Raw genomic sequence first — 21,016 nt, 5'->3', positions numbered from 1 at the left:
CCTTTGTACTGGTTGTTCCCTCTGTCTGGAATGCTCTTCCTCCGTATATCCATATGGCTATTTATCACCTTTAAACCTTGGTTCAAATGTCTACTTTATAGTGATCACTATTTAAAACTACAATTCCAACAACCACTCTCACGCTTGTAAAACCATTTACCCTACTATATTTTATCCCTTTGTTCTATTATTTCACTTATTATGTTTATTGTCTGTATGTCCCTGTAGGTACAGAGACCTGTTTTGTTCGAGGACAATGCTTAACCCATAGAAGGCATTCTTTTTTTTTTTAATAACAAATAAATGAATTTTATTTAACATTCTGCCTCATGCCAGGAGAAAAAATCCAGATCTTTATTTTAGGGAAACTAACCCACAACTCAAGAACAGCAGGTGGTAAACTCATTATTATACCAGATCCAGGAACAGGAAATTATGTTAATTTTCATTGCAACTGAGGCTAAAGACAGGGAGTTCTCCAAATCTTAAAAAAGCTATTTTTCTCTGTTTATTGAATGGTTCACAGATGATTTTTGCAGACTTTGTAGTAAATCGGCATAATTTACTAGAAACACAAATTTGACTGAAGGAAGAAATAGATCAATAGTTGAAATGTTTTTTTTTTTTTTTTAATCCTCTAAATAGCAGTTCTCAGAACCAGGGATTACCAGACCCTGAGAAGAAACACGTACTTTTTACAGTGGCAGTTTGCCAAGTGAGCCAACAAGAGCAAGAAAACAACCTGAGATTCTTTCATCCATTCAGTGAAAAATTATAAAGCAAGCACTCTTCTAACAGGCGATGATCAGTCTTTGGAACCCAGCCACTATACTCTGAGGAAGGCCAAGCAACTTGTGGAGAGGCCCAAATGAAAAAAAACCGAGACCCTCTAGCCAATGGCCCTGGCTCAGGTCCCAGCTCAGGCCAGCACCAACCTGCTGGCCTGATGAGTGAGCCAGCTCGAAAGTAGGTCCACCACCCTGAGCCAACCCCGTTGACACTCCATGGAGCAAAGCAGCACTGTTTCTACTGAGACGCTGAATTTCCCAAACTGCAGATGTTTCAGCAAAGTAACTGACTGTTATTGTTTTAAGCCTTTAAGTTTTGGGATGGTTTGCTACACAGCAGTAAATAACCAATACACTATAGTTATTAAATTGCTGAAGTCAATGAGTCAATGTTTAATACAAAAAGTTTGTGTGCAAACAACTCTTTGGTATCCTCTCACTTGAGAAAGGCACACTCTACTCATTCTCAATGTCAAAAAGATGCCTGTAAATTTGAGTGCAATCTCTTCTGTTATATTCCCACCAATCCCATCAACCCATAAAATATATATTTTCTCCTTTCACATCCAATCTTAAGCTTTAGGAAAATGGGTAAAGTTATTGGATAGAGTCCTAACTCCTCTATCTGTAAATACCAACTTTTTCTCTACATGGATCGCTGTTGTTCTATTAATGATTAACACAAGGGCTCCAAAGGCAGACTGTGAACCCTAGCTCTGCCAAATGTTAGATGTGACTTCAGTTTCCTCATCTGTAAAATGAAGATAATACCACTTACCTTAGAGTTCCAGGAGGAATTAATTTATATAAAGTGCTTAGACTAGTACTTGGTGCAGAGCAAATGTTTGATAAATAAAAGCTTAACACAACAAAACACACAAAAACTACTACCTTTACCAACCAAGCACAGGTGGTATCAACATACAGCCAAACTCAGATTATTTTGAAACTGTCTTCACTTTTTTATTCATCATCTTTTTTCCAATGGTCTTATTTCCATTTATCTCTCATTTTCAAATTCACATCACACAAAAAAAAAAGGGGGGAGAAGGAAAAATGAAAGCAAGTAATGCGGTTTTATTGAGAATTCCAGTAAAAGAGTTGAGATAGAAAGCCATATAAGGCATACAGAGTATCTGTGATTCCCCAATATTAGCTCCTCAGAGCTCATGGATTGTGACAAACTGCCTGGGAACATAAGACATCAATGCTTGCTTATGTTCACAACACAGACACCATGAAGTCTAGATGCACAGCACACACAGTTCATGCTATACTAGCCATAACTCTGTTAGAAACAATCTGTAGGGCTTCCCTGGTGGCGCGGTGGTTGGGAGTCCGCCTGCCGATGCAGCGGACGCGGGTTCGTGCCCTGGTCCGGGAAGATCCCACATGCCGCGGGGTGGCTGGGCCCGTGAGCCATGGCCACTGAGCCTGTGCGTCCGGAGCCTGTGCTCCGCAACGGGAGAGGCCACAACAGTGAGAGGCCCGCATACCGCAAAAAAAAAAAAAAAAAAAAAAAATCTGTAGAATAACCCTTAAAATATGTTTCAAATGCTTACTGAAATGACAGAACAGGTCAAATCTGGAGAAAATAAGACATTAAAGGCAAACTGCCTAGAAGCAATAAATAATTACACATATATTTTGAAAAATCAAAAGTTTCAAAGTTATTATACTACCTTAATATTAGGCTAGACCTTCACTTATTACAAAAGTAAAGCTGTGTATTCCTCTATTATTTATGTTTTGCACAGCTCAGTACTGAAAATAGTGTTTCAGAAAGCTATTTCAGACAAACCATCCACTAGTCCTTGTTTTACGTTAAAGATCTGTAAAGAAAATATCAAAGTAACCAACTTAAACTGACAGTTTTCTCATCTGCCCTAGTCTCTCACTGATGTCCTCTCACAAGACAGAAGCAGCAGAAGTTACCACATTATCTCCTTTTATCTTTGAAAGTGACATAGTGACTTATTCAAGGTAAAGAAGGAAGTTAACAAAGGATGTACATTTCTGATTTCAACTGCTTTTCCCTTCACTGTAACAAATCAAGTCTGAGGGGGAAGTAGCCAAGTGATACATGATAAAGCCACTGTGATACTCCTCATAAGCCTCCCTATATATAACTCAGGAAAGCCAAAACTAAAGAAAATCATCAACAGAATTTTCCATGCCCTCAAAACTCAGCTCTTCACTACTGATAGACTCTAAGCCATTTTTTTAAAGGATGAAATCCACAGAGGATAGAAGAAAAGAGAACCAATTACTTTGCACAGATACTTTTTTGAAGAACATGAGTAAATTAGACTATTTGGGAAAAGAACTGCCCTTAGCTCTGCTACCTCTCTGCAACCCCAGATTCAATAACACCTGGTACTTAGATGTATTTCTTCAGTTTATGTGTCACTTTGATAACTGTGGAAAGCACTTTTAGCCAAAAACTTGAATTAGATTTCATTTAAAAACCTGGCTGAACAAAACCATGTATACTTGGTGGTTTGAAGTCTGACATTTAAGTTATACAGTAACTTTTAACTTACAGCCAATAGTGATATCATACAGCAAAGTGTGCTCAGCAATTGAATAAGGAAAAAAAATTGAAGCCAGATTTGGGGACAGGCTCATCTCAGGATAAAAAGCTAGAATTCTTCCCATAAAAATAATGAAAAGCTGACAAACTTGGAGAATATTGGAATTAGAGACATTTTATTTCTAACCAGTTCCAGGCCACTCAAATTCAAAACCATATTCTCTGTGGTTACCTTTCCCCTATAACATAGTCTCATAAGAAAACCACAGAGTAGCTGGTCCTTAAGTAGTACAATTTGCCCTTCCTCATCCAAGTCTGATGTCTCAAACTGTAAAGATTCTGGTTCTTGTGAGGGGACAGCACCCAACCAGAACAAACAAGGGAAAAGTATTATCAATTTCAAACACTTGTTAATTTTTTTTAACACCTAATATATTTAAAACCACCTCTGGATGTTGCCTTATTATTTGCAGAAAAGGAGAATGGTTATAGTGACTTTTTAAATAGTAGAAAGGGAAAAATGTAACAAAGGAATCTATATACTGAAGTCCTATGTGTCAGGAAGAAGTTCCTCTCACAGGGTTCTGTTATGATTCCTGTTCTGTCCAAAACACAGGTCCATAAATTTCCTCAATTATATAATACAAACCTATGACTATACAAGCATCTGTCTAGAGATTTAATAAAATTTCTCTTATATATATTATCTTCTAATTTAATGGATAAGTGCTCTTACAATTACCATAGGGGTCAATGTATAGAAAGAAATATAAAACTATACACAGTAGTTTTCAACCCTGGACATACCTCAGGATCACCTAAAGAAAAATACTTTGTTTAAAAATAAATGATTTAAGGACTTTTCTGGTGGCACAGTGGTTAAGAATCTGCCTGCCAATGCAGGGGACATGGGTTCGATCCCTGGTCCAGGAAGATCCCACATGCCATGGAGCAACTAAGCCCATGCGCTGCAACTACTAAGCCCGTGTGCCGCAACTACTGAGCCCGTGTGCTGCAACTACTAAGCCCACGTGCCACAACTACTGAAGCCCGTGCACCTAGAGCCCATGCTCCACAACAAGAAAAGCCACCGCAATGAGAAGCCCGCACACCACAATGAAGAGTAGCCCCCACTCGCCGCAACGAGAGAAAGCCCACACACAGCAGCGAAGACCCAGTGCAGCCAAAAATAAAATAAATGAATAAATAAATTTTAAAAATAAAAATAAATGATTTAGACCCGTCTCACTAGATTCCATAGGTTTGGGGTAGCGCTCAGTTAGCTCTCTTTTCAAGATTTCGTAGTGATTATGTACAGGAAAGGTTGAAAACCACTATGAGAGAATTTACCAAAAAGTCATCCAAACTGTTAAGGAGAAAAGGAAAATTAGCAAAACATCAGACAAACTTCTATGATAAAAACTGTAGCCCTACTATACTCAACAATCAACAAAACTCAGAACGTAACAAAGCTGATAATAAACAACAAATTGCAAGTAGCATTTAGACTGATGTTTTCCCAACTAGCTCTTAATCACCTTGTTTTATAAAGAAGGAATTATTTTTAACACAGTTTGTTGCTGGTTAAACTTTATGTTCATAACAGAATCTTTCAGAAATTCTTTTATTTCTATCGAAATTAATCTATTTTCCCTTTTTCTTCCCTTATTTCCCCCTCATTTCTTAAATAAATTCAGCTTCCCTCCACGAAGAAATATTTTCACCAGTGTCTAAAATGAACACTGCTCATTTCCCCTACCTCACTGTATTTCCTTGATATCTGTACAAGTCTGAGATTTACATCAATCCTTGGGGCCTGGGAGCAAGTTAAACTTACCTAATGTCAAAACAGTGATGAAGTGCAAACTTAAAACAACAACAAAACTTAAAAATCAAACAGAAGCACAGCATAGAGAAGTAATGAAAAACTATGCCTTTGGTATGAACATCAGGTATGAACTTTGACCACTGAGTTAAGTACGAACCCAGAGGAGGAAATTCTAAAGATTAAGTCCTCTCCCTAACAAAGAAAATATCTTTCTCAACCTCATAAAATTTAAATGTAACAACCATTTATACTGTACCCTATCCAATTTCAACGTCTGTTAGAAGGTTTAGTGTCTGAAAAATGACTAGAAGAAACTACATTTATAGTGCAGAAAGTAGTAGTAACGAGATAAAGAGAACAGCTATGAAAATTAAGGTATCTTAGAAAATGTACAATCAGAAAAACATAAAGAAAATGGAACCAGTCATAAGAGACCCAGGCCTTGAAAAAACTTTTTTTTGCCATTTTTATTCTTTTAAGAGGGGGGACAACTTTTTTTCCATTTCTGTATTATACCTTGGTTACTGTCATGTGCCATAAACTTCCCTTGGAATGTCCTTCTCTCCTTCTCTCCTTATAAATCTTTAATTCTACTCTCCTCTGTGAAGTCTTTCCTTATAATAACTCTCTCCATTTATCTCCCTCTTCTCAGTACAACACTCACAACATACACCACATTACTTGGTGCTCACTATGACATTTCCTTGCACTAGTCACTGTTTCATGCTGTTCTCCTTTAGAGTGAACATGATGGCCTATGTGACCTGAACACAGCCTACCCTTTCAGCCCAATTGTTTACCATTTCCCACCATACATTCTATGCTCATTAACATTCAATCATTCATTCATTTAGTCACTCAACCATCATCCAACAAATATTTATCAAGTAGCTACAACACGTCAAGCTCAATCTAAAAGCAAGGTAAGCTCTAGCCATCTGTGACTGCTTCTTACTGTGGGTAAAAGCTATCTTCTTTCACCTCTCTAAGCATTTGTTCAGAATATTGCCTCTGCCTGGAATGCCCTTCCCTCTCTGTCACCATGATAAAAACCTTCTTTGCAATTCAGTGCAACATGTGTCTACCATGTACTACATACACTATGCTAGATGCTGAGAATATATAAAAAAAGGAATAAGGCAGAACTTCTATTCTCAAAAAAAAAAAAAAAAAAAGGAGGGAATTCCGTGGCGGTCCAGTGGTTAGGACTCAGCACTTTCACTGCCAGGGCCCAGGTTCGATCCCTCATTGGGGAACTAAGATCCCACAAGCTGCTCAGTGAGGCCAAAAAAAAAAGAATGGTCCATGGGAAACTGTGGAATCTCAATAAAGTAAGCACCACTAAGAATTAAAAAAACAAAAAAAAAGGAAAAAGGAGTCTATAGTGATGAAGACAGATACACCAACAAATAATTAGTAAAATATGATACATTCTATTATATGTATACAGGATAATTTGGGAACACCAAGAAATACTTAGCCCAGCCTAGGGGTGAGCTGAACTTGCTCAACGCCACTTTTGAAATCTGTAATAACAATTCCCCTGCTTTTCTTTATAGCTATACCATTTATGCACATGCATTCATAATGTACAGTTTTTCTGATCTGAACTTTCTATAAATGTAATCATACTGTACATATTTTTCTGCAATTTGCTTTTCCCGCACAGTATGGTACTTTCTACAAGGTCTGATAAATAGCATTTTAATACCATAATTTAAAACCAAATTTCATTATGACTTCTTTGATCTATGGGTTATTTAGAACTGTGCCTTTTAATTTTTAGTAGTATAGGAGTTCTTAGTTTCATCTTTTTGTTATTGATTTCTAGCTTAATTGCACTAACAGTGAATGTAGTCCATATGTAGTTTTTGAAACTTGCTGATATTTCCTTTATGACCTAGTACAGAGTAATTTTTAACACTTTCATATATGGTTGGAAAACTATGTGTTGATAGATGCCGTATATATACATACAGCCACTAGATCAAATTTAATGACAATAATCAAATCTTCTGTATCCTTGCAGATTTTCTTGTCTATGTGGTCTATCAATTACTGAGAGAGGTATGCTAAAATTTCCCATTATGGCAGCAGAATGTCAATTTTCACCTGTAGGTCCATCAGTTATCGTTTCCAAACTATATTATTAGGAGCATACTAATTTAGAATTATTATACCTTCCTGATAAACTATACTTTTAAATCAGCATGGAGTGACTAGGTCTAATGATACTTTTCTCCTTAAAGTATATGTATCTGATATTAATAGAGTAACTCCAGCTTTCTTTTAGCTACTGTTTGCTTCTCCATCCTTTGATCTTCTACTTTTCTGTAGCTTTATGCTTTTAGGTGTTTCTCTTATAAACAGCATGAAGTTGAATTTTGCTTTTCTCCCGCATCCAGTCTGACAATCTTTGCCTTCTAAATGCACGGGTCAGTACATTTCCATTTATTGTGATTACAGATAATATTCTAGATTCATTTCTACTACAATATTCTGTGCTTTCATAATCTGGCTGTTTCTTTATTTCTCTCTTCATGCCATCTTTTTGACTGAATCTGTCCACCTCATTCCACAATACTACTTCTAATAGGTTTTGAAATGATATATTCTAATTATATTTTGTTAGATGTTACCCCTCAAAACTTTAAAATGCCAATTAATTTAACAAGTCTAAACATAGTCATTATCTTTACTTACTTCCCAAACAATAGAAACTTTGAGTGCTTTAAGCTCAGTCACACCCCTCACAATTTATCCGATGTTATTGTCCAGAAGTTATAGTAGTCCCCCTTTACCTGTGGTATCACTTTCCACGGTTTCATTTACCTGTGATCAACCACATACTAAAAATATTAAATGAAAAATTCCAGAAATAAACAATTCTTAAATTTTAAATTGTGCACTATTCTGAGTAGCATGATGAAGTCTCGCACTGTCCTGCTCAGTCCCACCCTTTCAAGATGTCAATCATCCCTTTGTTTAGTGTATCCCACTGGTTTAGTCACTTAGCAGCCATCTCAGTTACTAGGTTGACTGTCGCAGTATCAGTATTGCAGTGTTTGTGTTCAAGTAACCCTTATTTTACTTAATAATGGCCCCAAAGTGCAAGAGTAGAGATGCTGGCAATCTGTATATGCCAAAGAGAAGCCGCAAAGTTCTTCCTTTAAGTGAAAAGGTAAAGTTCTCTACTTAATATGGAAAGGAAAAAAATCATATGCTGAGGTTGCTAAGATCTACGGTAAGAACAAATCTTCTATCCATGAAATTGTGAAGAAGGAAAAAGAAATTCGTACTAGTTTTATCATCACATCTCTAGCTGCAGAAGTTATGGCCACAGTGTATAAGTGCTTAGTTAAGACGGAAAAGACATTAAATTTGTACTATTTTGACATTAAATTTGTCTATTTTGAGAGAGAAAGAGGTCACATTCACATAACTTTTATTACAGTATATTGTTATAATTGTTTTTTTATTACTAGTTACTGTTGTTAACCTCTTACTGTGACTAATCTATAAATTAAACTTTATCATGGGTATGTACGTATAGAAAAAACATAGTATATATAGGGTTTGATACCATCCATGCGGTCTTGGAATATATCCCCCAAGCGTAAGGGGGGAATACTATACTTCCATCTTGATTTGTTTTAACCTTACAAACTAGACATTGTTAATGTTTTATACCATCAACTTTTTTAAAAGTTTCATTCACATTTATTATTTTTGTTGTTGTTGGCTCTTCATTTCTGTTATCTCAAATCTTCTTTGAGGTTATTTTCCTTCTTCCTTAATACCTTGACACTTTTGAAGATTACAAAAATACTTTAATGTCCCCCTCAATCTGGCTTTATCTGATGTTTCTTCATGGTAAAACCCAGGTTATGCCATTTTGGCAAGAATGTCACAGAAGTGATGTTGTGCCCTTTTCAGTGCATCACATCAGGAGGTACAAGATGTCAGTATGTCTCATGACTGGTGATGTTACTTTGATTACTAAGTTACTGTAGTGTAACCCCATAGTTATGGTTAGTGTCTCTTAATATCTCTCAAGTTTTCCATCTCTATGTCTCTCTGTGTTACATTCTGTATAATTTCTTCAGATCCATCTTCCCATTTACTATTTCTTTCTTCAAATGTGCCTAATTTTTTGTTTTAACCTGTGCATTGTTTTTCTAATGTCAACTTTTTAATTATCACATTTCCAGGTTCTTTTTCAAAATGTCCTGATTAATTCTTATAGTCTTTTGTTCTTTCATCATACTTCAATTCCCTCTTTTATTTAACATATTTATTTTACCTCTAGTATCTGTTAATTCAAATATCTGTAGTCTTTCAGAGTTTTATTCTGTAGTTTATTTCCTCTAACTCTTATTCATGGTGGCCTGTTTCCTGGTGTGTTTAATAATTGGGGGGAGGTGAGAGGACGTGGATTCATGTTCAGTTGGAGCCCTACCTTTGGCAATTTTTAAGATGTCTGTTTAAAGTGCCTTTCTCTGAGAAGGATTTACATTTGATTCTGCCAGGAGACTAGCAGTACCACCAACACAGGACCGCTTAAACTAAATTTTTGTCTTGGTTTTTTTTGGGGCCACACAAGTAGTGTAAATTCAGGCTCAAACTGCATGAGTTAGGGCTTGTGGTAAAGAGAAAATCTTTCTTTATTTCTACTCTACTCAAAGCCAATACCAAGATAGGTACTTACCAACACTCTCCCTACGTGGTATGGCAATCTACTTTTTTCTCTTTTAGCAACCAAGAATGTCATTCTTTGGAAGTTCCAGCTTTACTTGGGTGGGGGTAGGAGGGCTTCAGTTGTGACTTCTCACCTTGTTTGGATCCAGAGCTTTCTTTCCTCTTCCCAGATGCTAGGACAAAAGGATGAGGAAATAACTCTAGGACAAGCACCACTTCCAATGTTAGCTTACCATTATGGATTTATGTTACCTTAATATTCTGGCCTCTGAGAAGTGCTTCCTTTTCCTCAGTTCAGCCATGAAATCAAAGAGTTTTGATTTGTTTTTTAATCCAGCATTTTCCGGTGTACTAAAATGCGAAGTTTCTCTGTACCTCTAGCCCACCATACTGCCCAAAACAGAAGTCCTTAAGGTTTCTTGAAGAATGGTAGGAAAAAAAAAATTCTTTACAAAAGGCAGAGTTTTCAATGGTCATTTCTTAAAAAGAGATCTGGGTTAAATTTCAGGTTCTACAACTATAAAATATGACTAATAATCATAGAATCAATCCCAATGAGTAGTAAGTAAGAAGAGGGTTTCCTACCAATTCACATTTGTCCTGTTTAGCCATTCCCTGCTGCCTAGAGTTACTATTTTTATAGACCACCCAGAGTAGGCCAGTTCTTTGAATCCTGTGCCAAAAATAGCTAGATGCCTTCTTTACCATCCACACAATATCAATAAGGTCAGAAAAATTAACCCTTTTAAGTCTACTTAGTTTATTTTCTTTTTCTGTGTGATGATTATTCAGTAACCCCAAACTCTCCAAACTAGTCAGTTTTGCTACACATTACTTTGACAAAACTCTCTTACTTTAGATGTAAGATGTATTTACATTTCATCACCAAGTGCCTTCAGGAAATGTTTCTTAAGGCATACCTATCTTTGGCAAATGTGTGTTATATGTTTTCTCACTTGGACCCATACCAGTAAGGCACAAAAGTTCAATTCTACATTGAACATCTGAAACAACATTAACAACACTACTATGGTAATGTGATCTCTTCTGAAAGACTTTAGGCTCCTAAATTTAAAATGCTTTCAAAATCTCTGATTAAAATGTCTATTTGTCTGGCCAGACTTAGTTTTGTAGTACCTGAGAAGAGCTGAGTTAGAACTCACAATCTATTATTTAGAAGCCTATGCAGTTTCTGCACCAATGAAAACATAATGCTTGCTTTATAGATATTCAAGGCCACGGATGTGGAAGTTGTTCACTAAATATCTTCCAGGTGGTACTAATAAGGTTCAACTGGGGATTTCCCGCTCCTCTGGCAGATTCCCAGGTCCGAGAAGATCATTGGTTTTGCAGTGAAAAGACTGCAAACAATGAGGTCAATTAAGAAATGCTTCTGAATAATATACATGATGCAACATCTCCATTCCCAACATTTGGTTCAGGGGTAGATTTCAGTCTTTCAAACATTGTTGCTCTCTGAGCTTTGATATTTCACTGTGTCAAATTTTCTCCAGAAGAAATAGTTCCTGCTTTTTATGAGTTTCATAGCCAGTTTCTTTCCTATTTCCTTCTTGGTATCTGGAGATATTCCAACTTGTTAAGACATTTTGATATTTCTTCATTCCTTCTAGCTCTTCTCTTTGTTGCTTTTCTTCAATCTAAGCCTTTTAACATGTTTTCAAAGTCTGAACAGTTCCTAATATTCCCACTACTTCTTGGCTTTCTGTTCCTAAAGCCTTCACACAGAGACAGACACAGATTTCCTTAGGTTGTTGCTCAGTATTTTCAAGTATTTAAACTTTCTCCCATTCTTAATTCTCCTTTTTGTACTGTCCATCTAATTTTTTTAAACACAAACCTTTATTAATAAATTGAGACTATTATCTCCTCCATCCATAATGGATCAATCTACTTGCTCATGGAAATAAGACCCAACCCATGATACACCCATCACCTCAGCCATCAGTGAAGATCATTAATTCATTAAAAATTTTTTGTTGCTGTCTTATTTTTCAAATCTCTGTTGACTTCTGAGGGCTTTCACAGCAAGACGTCCCCAATACCACCCTCATTTCCTGAAGCACAATTACATTCTCTTTATTCGTTCATCAAATGCTACTCCATAAAGCCTCTGTGACTACCATCATCAGAGTCACTGATGTTCCTTCAACAATATGCCCCTATTGGGAATTCCCTGGTGGTGCAGTGGGTAAGACTCTGCGTTGCCAATGCAGTGGGTCTGGGTTCGATCCCTGGCCAGGGAACTAGATCCCACATGCATACCGCAACTAAGAGTTCGCATGCCACAACGAAGGAGCCCGCGAGCCGCAACTACGGAGCCCACCTGCTGCAACTAAGACCCAGTGCAACCAAATAAATAAATAAATATTTTAATATATATATTTAAAAAAAAAGAATATGCCCCTATCTTTATACAACATCTACATAATTCTTTTTCATACCACAGTTGTTTACATATGTGCTTCTCTTACTAGACTTTTATTCATGTTTGCATTCCTGGCTCCTTGCTCAGTACCTGGCAAACAATAGTCCTCTAAAAATATTTGCTGTATGTCTGACTGAATAAATAATGAGTACCTCATATAGCCTAGATAAGAAACGAGGAACTAAAAGCACACAGCTTTTGAGAAATAGCAAATGAACACACATAACTGTGTATCTCCTCTGGGATGAACACTGTCTTGTCTCTACAGGACAAAATTAAAGAACTAGACAACATGATCTAAGACTTTATACCTGTGACAAAATATGCATAAGAAACAGTAACAGCACAAAACACAACTTCAACAAGTGGAAGAAAATGTAACAAATTGATAACTGGTGAGAAGCAGTTGAATAAAACAATATAAAGAATGTCAGTGGGGAGAGACTAAAACATAAGTTGAAAGACAGAAGGAAGTTCTTTCAGTTTAGGAATGGTGTACATAAACGTACAAAAATAGGAATTAGTAAATATATGCAGAGTATGGCAAGCAGGTTACTTGTCAATAAACACTAGATACATATTTAATACATGCAAGTAGGTTTACAGCAACTCATACCAAAAGAAAAGATTTTTTGGTCAAGATTACAAGTAATCCTTTTAAAAGAGAAATACAACTAGCTAAAGACTTATCAAAAAATAACTTACTACTAATGGGGGGTGAGGGTAGGGGGAACATATTCATTCATACCAAAAATATTTATTGAGAGACCACTATGTGCCAGGCTCTGTTCTAAGCACTGTAAAACAAAAAACAGATGAAAATCTCTGCAAGGAAATAAAGAAAATAAATAAGTTATACAGTATACTAGAAGACAAGAGGTACTATGGAGAAAAGTAAAAGAAAAAAGAGAATAGGAAGTGTGGTGGCAGGAGCAGGGGTGGCAATTTAGAGAAGGCAGTCCAGGACAGTCTCATTGAGGTGGCATTTGAGCTAACACTTGAAGGAAGGCCACTGGAGGAAGAGCATTCCAGGCAGTAGGAATAATAAATGTGAAGAAACTGAAGCAGGAACATCATTAGTGTGTTTGAGGAAGAGCAAGGAGGCCACTGTGGCTGCAAAAATGTTAAGATAACATTTTTGATCCAGAAGATAGGTAAATATTAAAAAACACTTACAATATCCATGTTAGGAAAGGTGTAGAGAAATGGATCTTCCTTTCACTTGCTGGTGGGAGTGTAAACTGGGACAGTCTTTTTGGAAGGCAATTTGGCAGAATCTATTACAATTTCAGATATTCATGCCTTCTAACTCCAGTCTACTACTCTCTCTCTCTCCACACACACACACAATACAGACTCCATGTATGTAAACAATACCGTGTGTGTGTGTATGGAAATAATTTAAATGTCCATTAATAGGAAAATGGTTAAATTAATTATGGCAGCAGTTCTCAAAGTGTAGAGCCCTGGGGTTCCAGGTAGTCCAAAGAGCATTCAAAAGGAGAAGGAAAAGTAGCAGCCTCTGTAATGATAAAAGAATCTTCAGGGTATAACTACTAATGGTCACCTTTAAAAACTGGTATTTAAATATAAGATAATAATTGAAACCTATGGCTCTGTTATCCTCAATGGCTGTGGCAAAAGTCACAGAGGAAAGTCAGTGGGAAAAGTCATTATATAAAAGAGACTTTGGAAGGAAGAAATGAGTGTAGCTGGAGAAGTTCTAACAAATGGCCTACACCCATGAAGCCCCCTCTGGTACTGAGGGTCCCAGTATAAAACACTTCATTTTGAGAGCTGTTAGTGACTCTGTATTCACTCCACAGTAATCTGATTCACTTTATTCAAGGAATTTAATTATTTTCAAGTTCCTAAGTCAGGATGACAAAGTTTTGATTAGCATGTCTCTTTTCTCCTTTATTAATCAAGAGATAGATCTTCATGAATAAAGAAGTCCCAGTCCTCAAATACAAAAATTAAAACGACAAAATAATTTTAATATGAAAAATATGGGTAAAATGTCAAGAGTAAATAATGAATAAAGTAGTAAAATAATTTTTTAATAATTCAAAGGCTTACTCCAGGTATCTCTTCAGCATATTCTATGTAACTTGTCTAATATAGTGTGGACTTTCAAAAATAAGTCTACTCAGAATTATGCCTTCTTTTCACTGAGTTGCCTTAGTGAACTAATTAAAAAGTAGATAGGTCTCTGGGGCTCCATGATGAGGTATCAAATGCTCTGGGGAACTGTGCTAACACCAAACAATAACAAAAGTCCAATACGAGATCTATATTTTATTTTTTAGAAACCAACTACATAGAAATAAAATAGAAGTGACCTAGTTTGCCCATCAAACATGTGAAAAAAGGGGTTCATTATACTATTTTTCTCTAATTTCTGTCTGAAAATCTTTATAATAAAGTTTTATTAATAAAAGAGATTAATTCAACTTATTTCAGTTCTCAACTAATTTTAATATAGATTTCGCTCCTCTCCCTAATAAATCTGCTTTCCAAGATTACTGACCTGCTAATTACCAAATTCAATGTTCCTGTCTCAGCTTTCTGCCTCTCTCAAGCCCTCAGCATGTGATGTCACTGCTCAAGCCCCTCTTAAAACTCTTTTCATCCTTAGCTTCAGAAAACCATTCTCTTCTCATTCTGTCCCTAACCCTATTCACTCTAAGTTTCTTTTCCTGAGTCAATCTACTGCTCATGCTGATTCCCTCAGATTCTTATTACTCTTCTTCCTCTATTTTTCTCCTTGGATAATCTCAGCTATTCCACTAACATCTCTGTTTGTCTATCTACCCATCTATCATGGTAATTCCCAATATCTAGTCACTATCTCAAATTTCCCATACTACTAATAAAAACCATTGTCTTCCATCATAAAACTATTCATCTTTCTATGTTGGCTACCTCCTATTACAGCATCACCATTCAGTCCTTCAAGACAGAAATTTTGGAATTATGTTTAATTTCTCTCTTTTCTTCCTCATGTTCCACACTGTATTCGTCATCAAATCCCACAGAGTCTATCTCAGAGATGTACCCTGAGATAGTCCATCCTTTCCATCACCATAGTCTAAGTTCAGGCTCTCATCTATTACCTTAAATACACCAACAGCCTCCTAATGCTGTCTCTGCCAATAGTTTCTCCTCCATCCAATACCATTCTCAATACCACCCTCAGAGTCATCTTCCTAAGATACAAAACTGATTATGTTACCCTCTGCCTAAAAACTCAGGAATGCCTGGTTTATAGTAGCACTGTATATAGCAGCATACAAGGCCCTTCATTATCTGGCCCCCACTTATACTGCTAGCCATATTTCCTCATACACACTCCCACATATATAAAAATGCACTGAATTTTTCATTTTTTTTCTGAAAATGTCAGGCCATTTCATAATTGTGCCTTTTATCATGCTGCTCCCTCTGCTTGGCATGCCTTTCCCATACTTTCCACCTGGCAGACTGTCATCACACTTTAAGATTCAGCTTCCTCTATGGGATGTCCCTTACCATTCTGTCATTCAACAAAAAAATGTTTTGAGCATCTATCAATATGACATGAACCTTCTCCTCAAGGAATCCATATTCTCATTTATATTCTTTTAGTACTTTGTTCATACTGATGTTATGACATTCATCACATTATCCTGTAGTCATCCTTTTACATGTCTCTCCTCCAGCTGGATCATGACATCTTTAAAGGCACGGCCCCTGTCTAACTACTCTTGACTCCCCAACACCTAGGATGCTGATTTTGTTCATGTGTTGAGTGTGCCATGGTTAGTGGGAGTCTGAAAAAGATGATTTCTAAGATCCCTTTGAATTCTAGTACTCTATGACTCCAACACAAAAGCAGCATTTCCTAGCTGTGATTTAGCTGAAAACCTGAACCAAGTTCAGCTAGATCCTTAAAATATTTATACTGATTCACATTCCAAATCCACTAAAGAAGAAACTGAGAATTATTGCTCTACCTACTTATTTTATAGCTAAGGAGGAAGCCACCCAAGTGCCTTATAATCTCTGATACTCAAGTATCATAGTACTGAGGTAGGTAATATTATTCTTATAAACACATTTTAAAAGTAAGTAACTGAGGCATAGAGAGATTAAGTAACTTGCCTAAGACAACAAAGTTACTAAGTGGAGGAGATAGGATTTGAACTCAGGCAGTTTAATTTCAATGCCCATGATCCTAATCAGTTCATTATTCTGCTTCATCAGTGATCTGTTGTATAACTTAAGGCTTTCTTCATTAAAAAACATGAACTTTCTGCCAGACCTAGGTGAAGAACAAAACAAATCCATTTCTCCCTAGCTTATGACTAGAGCTAGAATAATAAATAACAAGAATTTAAATTTTTAGCATTAGTATCCAAAATAAATATCTATACACTTACCTCATGGGTCCATAGTTCAGTATTACAAATGCCAAAACTATCATCACACAGATAGCTCTTCGCTTCGGACTGGGAACTTTAAGCCTCTGGTTCTAAAGAAAAGGACCATATTAAATACAATTGAACTACACATCAATCTCACAAAAAGCAACATCTGAGACAACAACTCTCCTCTTCACCAGTTATGTGAACACTTAAACAAAAAACCAAAACGCAAATGTGAGGAAATAGTACTTTCCAAAAGACTAGAGCAGAACTTTCCAGAGAGAGAGAAAAGGAGAGTAGCAGGAGAGAAGAAACATAGCAGCCACCCTGTGGCAGAGGCATCCTCACCCAAAAGGAAAGAATTCAACAATTTTTATAATTTTATGGATCTTCAGAGAATCCTAAGATACTTCTGTGGTTTGTCTCCCTATTAAATCATTGTTTTCAGTAACATAATGGAATATTCCCATATGCTCAAGGAAAGATAGAAAGAGCAATATAAGAAGCCCCACTCAGTAGGCAGAGGCATCAATTTGGTTCAGGACAGCACTGCAGTTAGGAAATCCTGGAAGCAGCAGATTTCATCAACAGAACTGAGGAGAAGATTAACCTTGCTGGGACCAGCATGGCAACAAAATAGAAAACATAATAGTGGTCATGTAGACCAAGAAAACATTAACAAGTTTTTATTTTGTATTGTTTTCTTTTTTAAAAGGGAAGACCTAGTGGGACTATTTAGGAGCCTCAATATGATTCATTTAGTCAAAAAAAAAAACAAGAGAGTGCTATGGTAATAAGTGAGGAGAAACCCAGGAAAAGAAGACAACTTTTGTATACAGCTTGTGAGGTACAATTCAAAACCTCCTCTTTCCAATACTTTATCCTTACTACAAATGTTTTGGGGTTTATCGTGCCTGCCTTTTCCTAGTACTATTATTTTACACAATTTAACTTAAAATGTAAAATTTCCAATTGATTTATCAGAAAAAAAGAACACTTTAACCCATTATCCTGGCTGTATCACAACCATCACTCACCTCTGATACAACTTCATCCAGCTGCCGCTTCAGGGATCCGTTCTCTTTCTTCAGCTTCTCATTCTCCAGAAGGGCAGCCTTTAACCTTGCCTCTAACCCTAGCATGTATTCTTTCTTCTTCTTGCGGGACTGACAAGCTGACTCTCGATTTTTTATCATACGTTGCTGTCTCCTTAGCACAGCAATCTAGGAAAAGTTACGGTGAATCAAAATATTTGGATTTTAGGATCAGATCAGTTAAGAATATACTGATTTTTACAATTATCTTTTAGCAAATTGTTCAAAACACAGGTTACTGGTTGTTTTAAAAAATATTACTCAAAGTAAATTGAAATCAAATGATTAAATAAGGCCTTCTAAAACCTGTTAAACGTTTTCTTCTGGTGTTTTCTAAGGCTTATTTATTGATCTTCCAATTTTCCCTTTAGAAACACTACATATATATGTATGTATATATACAGACACCTTTAATCAATATCGCAGGCCCTGAATTAACTGACTATTTTTCAGAACCATATATCCAATTACCTATAAGGCCACTTCTACTTGTAGAGTTACCATCACTTGAAATTCACTATGTGCAAACTGAACTCATTATCTCCCTCTATTTTTTAAAAAATCTATTCATTTTATATCAGTGGTATCTCTCAGGATATAATGGAAGATGTGACCAGTAACCTATTTTTCTTTCATTGTCTAAATTTACTCCCTCTCTCAACCTCCCACTTACTCACTAAATATGTATTGAGGATATACTAATGACCAAGTTTCTTCCAGTGAAAGTGTCTCTGTCATTCCTTTCTATTTCCACTGCCATTCTCCTAATGCAGGCACTCATTAACTCATCTCTAGACTACTACAATGGCCTCCTAACTACTTTAATTGGCTTCAGGCTCCTTCTGTCTACCATTTCTAAGGTAACTTCCTTCCCCTAAAAACATTTTAATCTTGCTATTCCATTGCAAAAGCAAGCTAGTCATGCATTCTAGCTACCCACCTTTGCTTTCAAGATCTTCCATAATGTGACCATCCCCTACTTCTCTATCCCCACAACTATTCACACCACACCCTCCAATCTTAACATTTAAGGCTACTCCATGATCTTCATACACACCTAACTCGTTCCTTTATTCATACTGTTTGTTCCAATTTGGAATGCTGTCTCCTCTACTAAGCTAATATTAAGGACCGTCCAAACTCTAACTATGATAAACCACTCGGAGTTTTTATATTATCTGAATTTCTTATGCCCATATAATTTGGAAGATACACCTGAACACTCCCATGGTCTCAACTGTCTCAAAAATGTTGACTCTCTCTCTCGCCACCTAGATTTTATACCCTGGAAACCAAAACTATGTAATATGACCCACAATAGCTACCATAATCAAAACTTACTGAGCAAAATTATTTTTGTCATATTTTCTGAACTAAGGTGTGGAACCTATTTGTTTTAATTTTAGTCTAATTTATTTGGGAGAGATGGTGAGGTAGCAAAAGTCCATAAAAAGCACCAAATAATATTAAATTTATTATTGTAAGAATACAGATGACTGAATTACTGAGTTCTCTGTTTTGTAAAGGACTTTAAAAAAATAAACATTTTACTGTGGGTGTTTAATAATGCTTACTCAGATTGGTAAATACAATTAAATAATACTGATTTCTTTTGAAATAACAACACAATTCCCACCCCATACTACATTTGCTAGAAACAGAGGTATACCAAAGCCAGCCAAGCAATCAGAATCCACAAGGAAAAGAAACATTATATGAGATATCAAGAGGAGTATTTTTTCCTTTTTTTTTTCTTTTTTAACTGAAACTTCACAAGAATACTGACTTATATAAGCATCTACCAAACTTATAAAGTTTCCCTGTGGAATAACTATCCCACTCTTCAATAATACTAAATACACACACACACACACACACACACACGCACACACACACACAAACAGAGGTGGCAAAGCCACGATGGACTGATTATTCATCAATTTCAAACTATTCTCTGGACAATGCCACTTTGTTCAAACTACTGTTACTCTCAGTGATCTTCATTGTTACTTGGAATGCCAGTATCCATAATTAATACTTAATACTAGAGTGCTTAAGTACACAGAACGCTGAACAAACACATAAAAGAGAAGGTTCCCAGATGGAAGAGTTTATACTAAAAGTTAGATAAAAGGTAACCTTACTTTAAAGGCTAATTAATGTATGGAATTTGGGAAGGCTTACAGATGGCACACTATTTAATAAATTTCAAACAAGGATTAGGGATTTCTGTAAACAATAAAAGCACCTGCATTTTATACAGCATAAAGTTTCAAAGGCTGTCAGTGCACATGCCTCATACTAAAAAAATGAAAACCACCTGTGGCCAAATATTCATTTCTTCCCACAGAAAAAGATACAATAGCTCTGAAAATGTGGTAAATACTCAATATTACCAATAAATACAAAGGATAAATACAGTAAAAATATATAAAATCCACAGGAACCACCAGAGTTCCAACTTTACATTTCAGCAAGCTATCTTCAGCTATCTAAATAAATAATATTTAAATTATTCTGTATATTCTAGGCAAAAAAAACATAATTTTCAGATTAAACACACACATACTGTTTGGTTTTTTGATGGGGAATGATATTTTATAAGAAAAAAAGGATTACACTATAATAACTGTTTTGTAAACTAATTTTTTAACATACAGTGTATCATGATCATCTCTGAAATGCCATGAGAATGGCAGCATAGTATTTCAATTATCTTGATGTTCCATAATACATTTAATTAATCTCCTCTTGTTGAAATTTTTACAGTTTTCAAGATTCTTTAAAATAAGCCTTATCATTTGATACTGTCAGAGAGTAGAAGAGCCAAGGCTAGAACTTAGGACAGTTGATTCCAAGCCCAGTGCTTCTGATACAACAGCTCCACACTGCTTTTAAACACCAAACAGGAAGTCTTGCATCACAGTATGGAACTCTAAACTCAGTGAGCTGTATGATTACTTTAATTATGTGCCTGTTTGAAATTGAAGGCTTACGGAACTGCTTGAATAGAAGCTTATTCTCCTCTATTAGAAGTCTGCAAACATAAAATCAATACTCTGGCCCATTAATCAATTGACACATCTCCCTTATGGGCGTATGAGAAGATTCAACATGACTAAAATGAGTGAACAGCTAGCCAGTCACTGCTTCTGGTCATCCTGCCTTCAGACAACTCTTCCACCAAGCATTGTGCCTTGGAAAAAGAAAACAGAAAAAACTC

The 21,016-nt window shown here is 36.1% G+C and overlaps 1 protein-coding gene across 1 annotated transcript in view; it reads right to left on the bottom strand.

Moving 5' to 3' along the window:
* ATF6 (activating transcription factor 6) overlaps nucleotides 1-21,016 on the bottom strand; it is a 220,086-nt gene that overhangs the window by 157,363 nt on the left and 41,707 nt on the right. The window contains exons 8-9 of the mRNA XM_060033171.1: nucleotides 17,737-17,922; nucleotides 16,715-16,806 (exon numbers count right to left, since the gene is read on the bottom strand). Of these exons, the coding sequence (XP_059889154.1) occupies nucleotides 16,715-16,806; nucleotides 17,737-17,922 (278 nt within the window). The remainder of the gene's footprint in view (nucleotides 1-16,714; nucleotides 16,807-17,736; nucleotides 17,923-21,016) is intronic.

The sequence above is a fragment of the Delphinus delphis genome, chromosome 1, assembly GCF_949987515.2.
Source record: "Delphinus delphis chromosome 1, mDelDel1.2, whole genome shotgun sequence".
In the NCBI taxonomy this organism is placed as follows: domain Eukaryota; kingdom Metazoa; phylum Chordata; class Mammalia; order Artiodactyla; family Delphinidae; genus Delphinus; species Delphinus delphis.
This window is presented reverse-complemented; position numbering and strand designations above follow the sequence as displayed.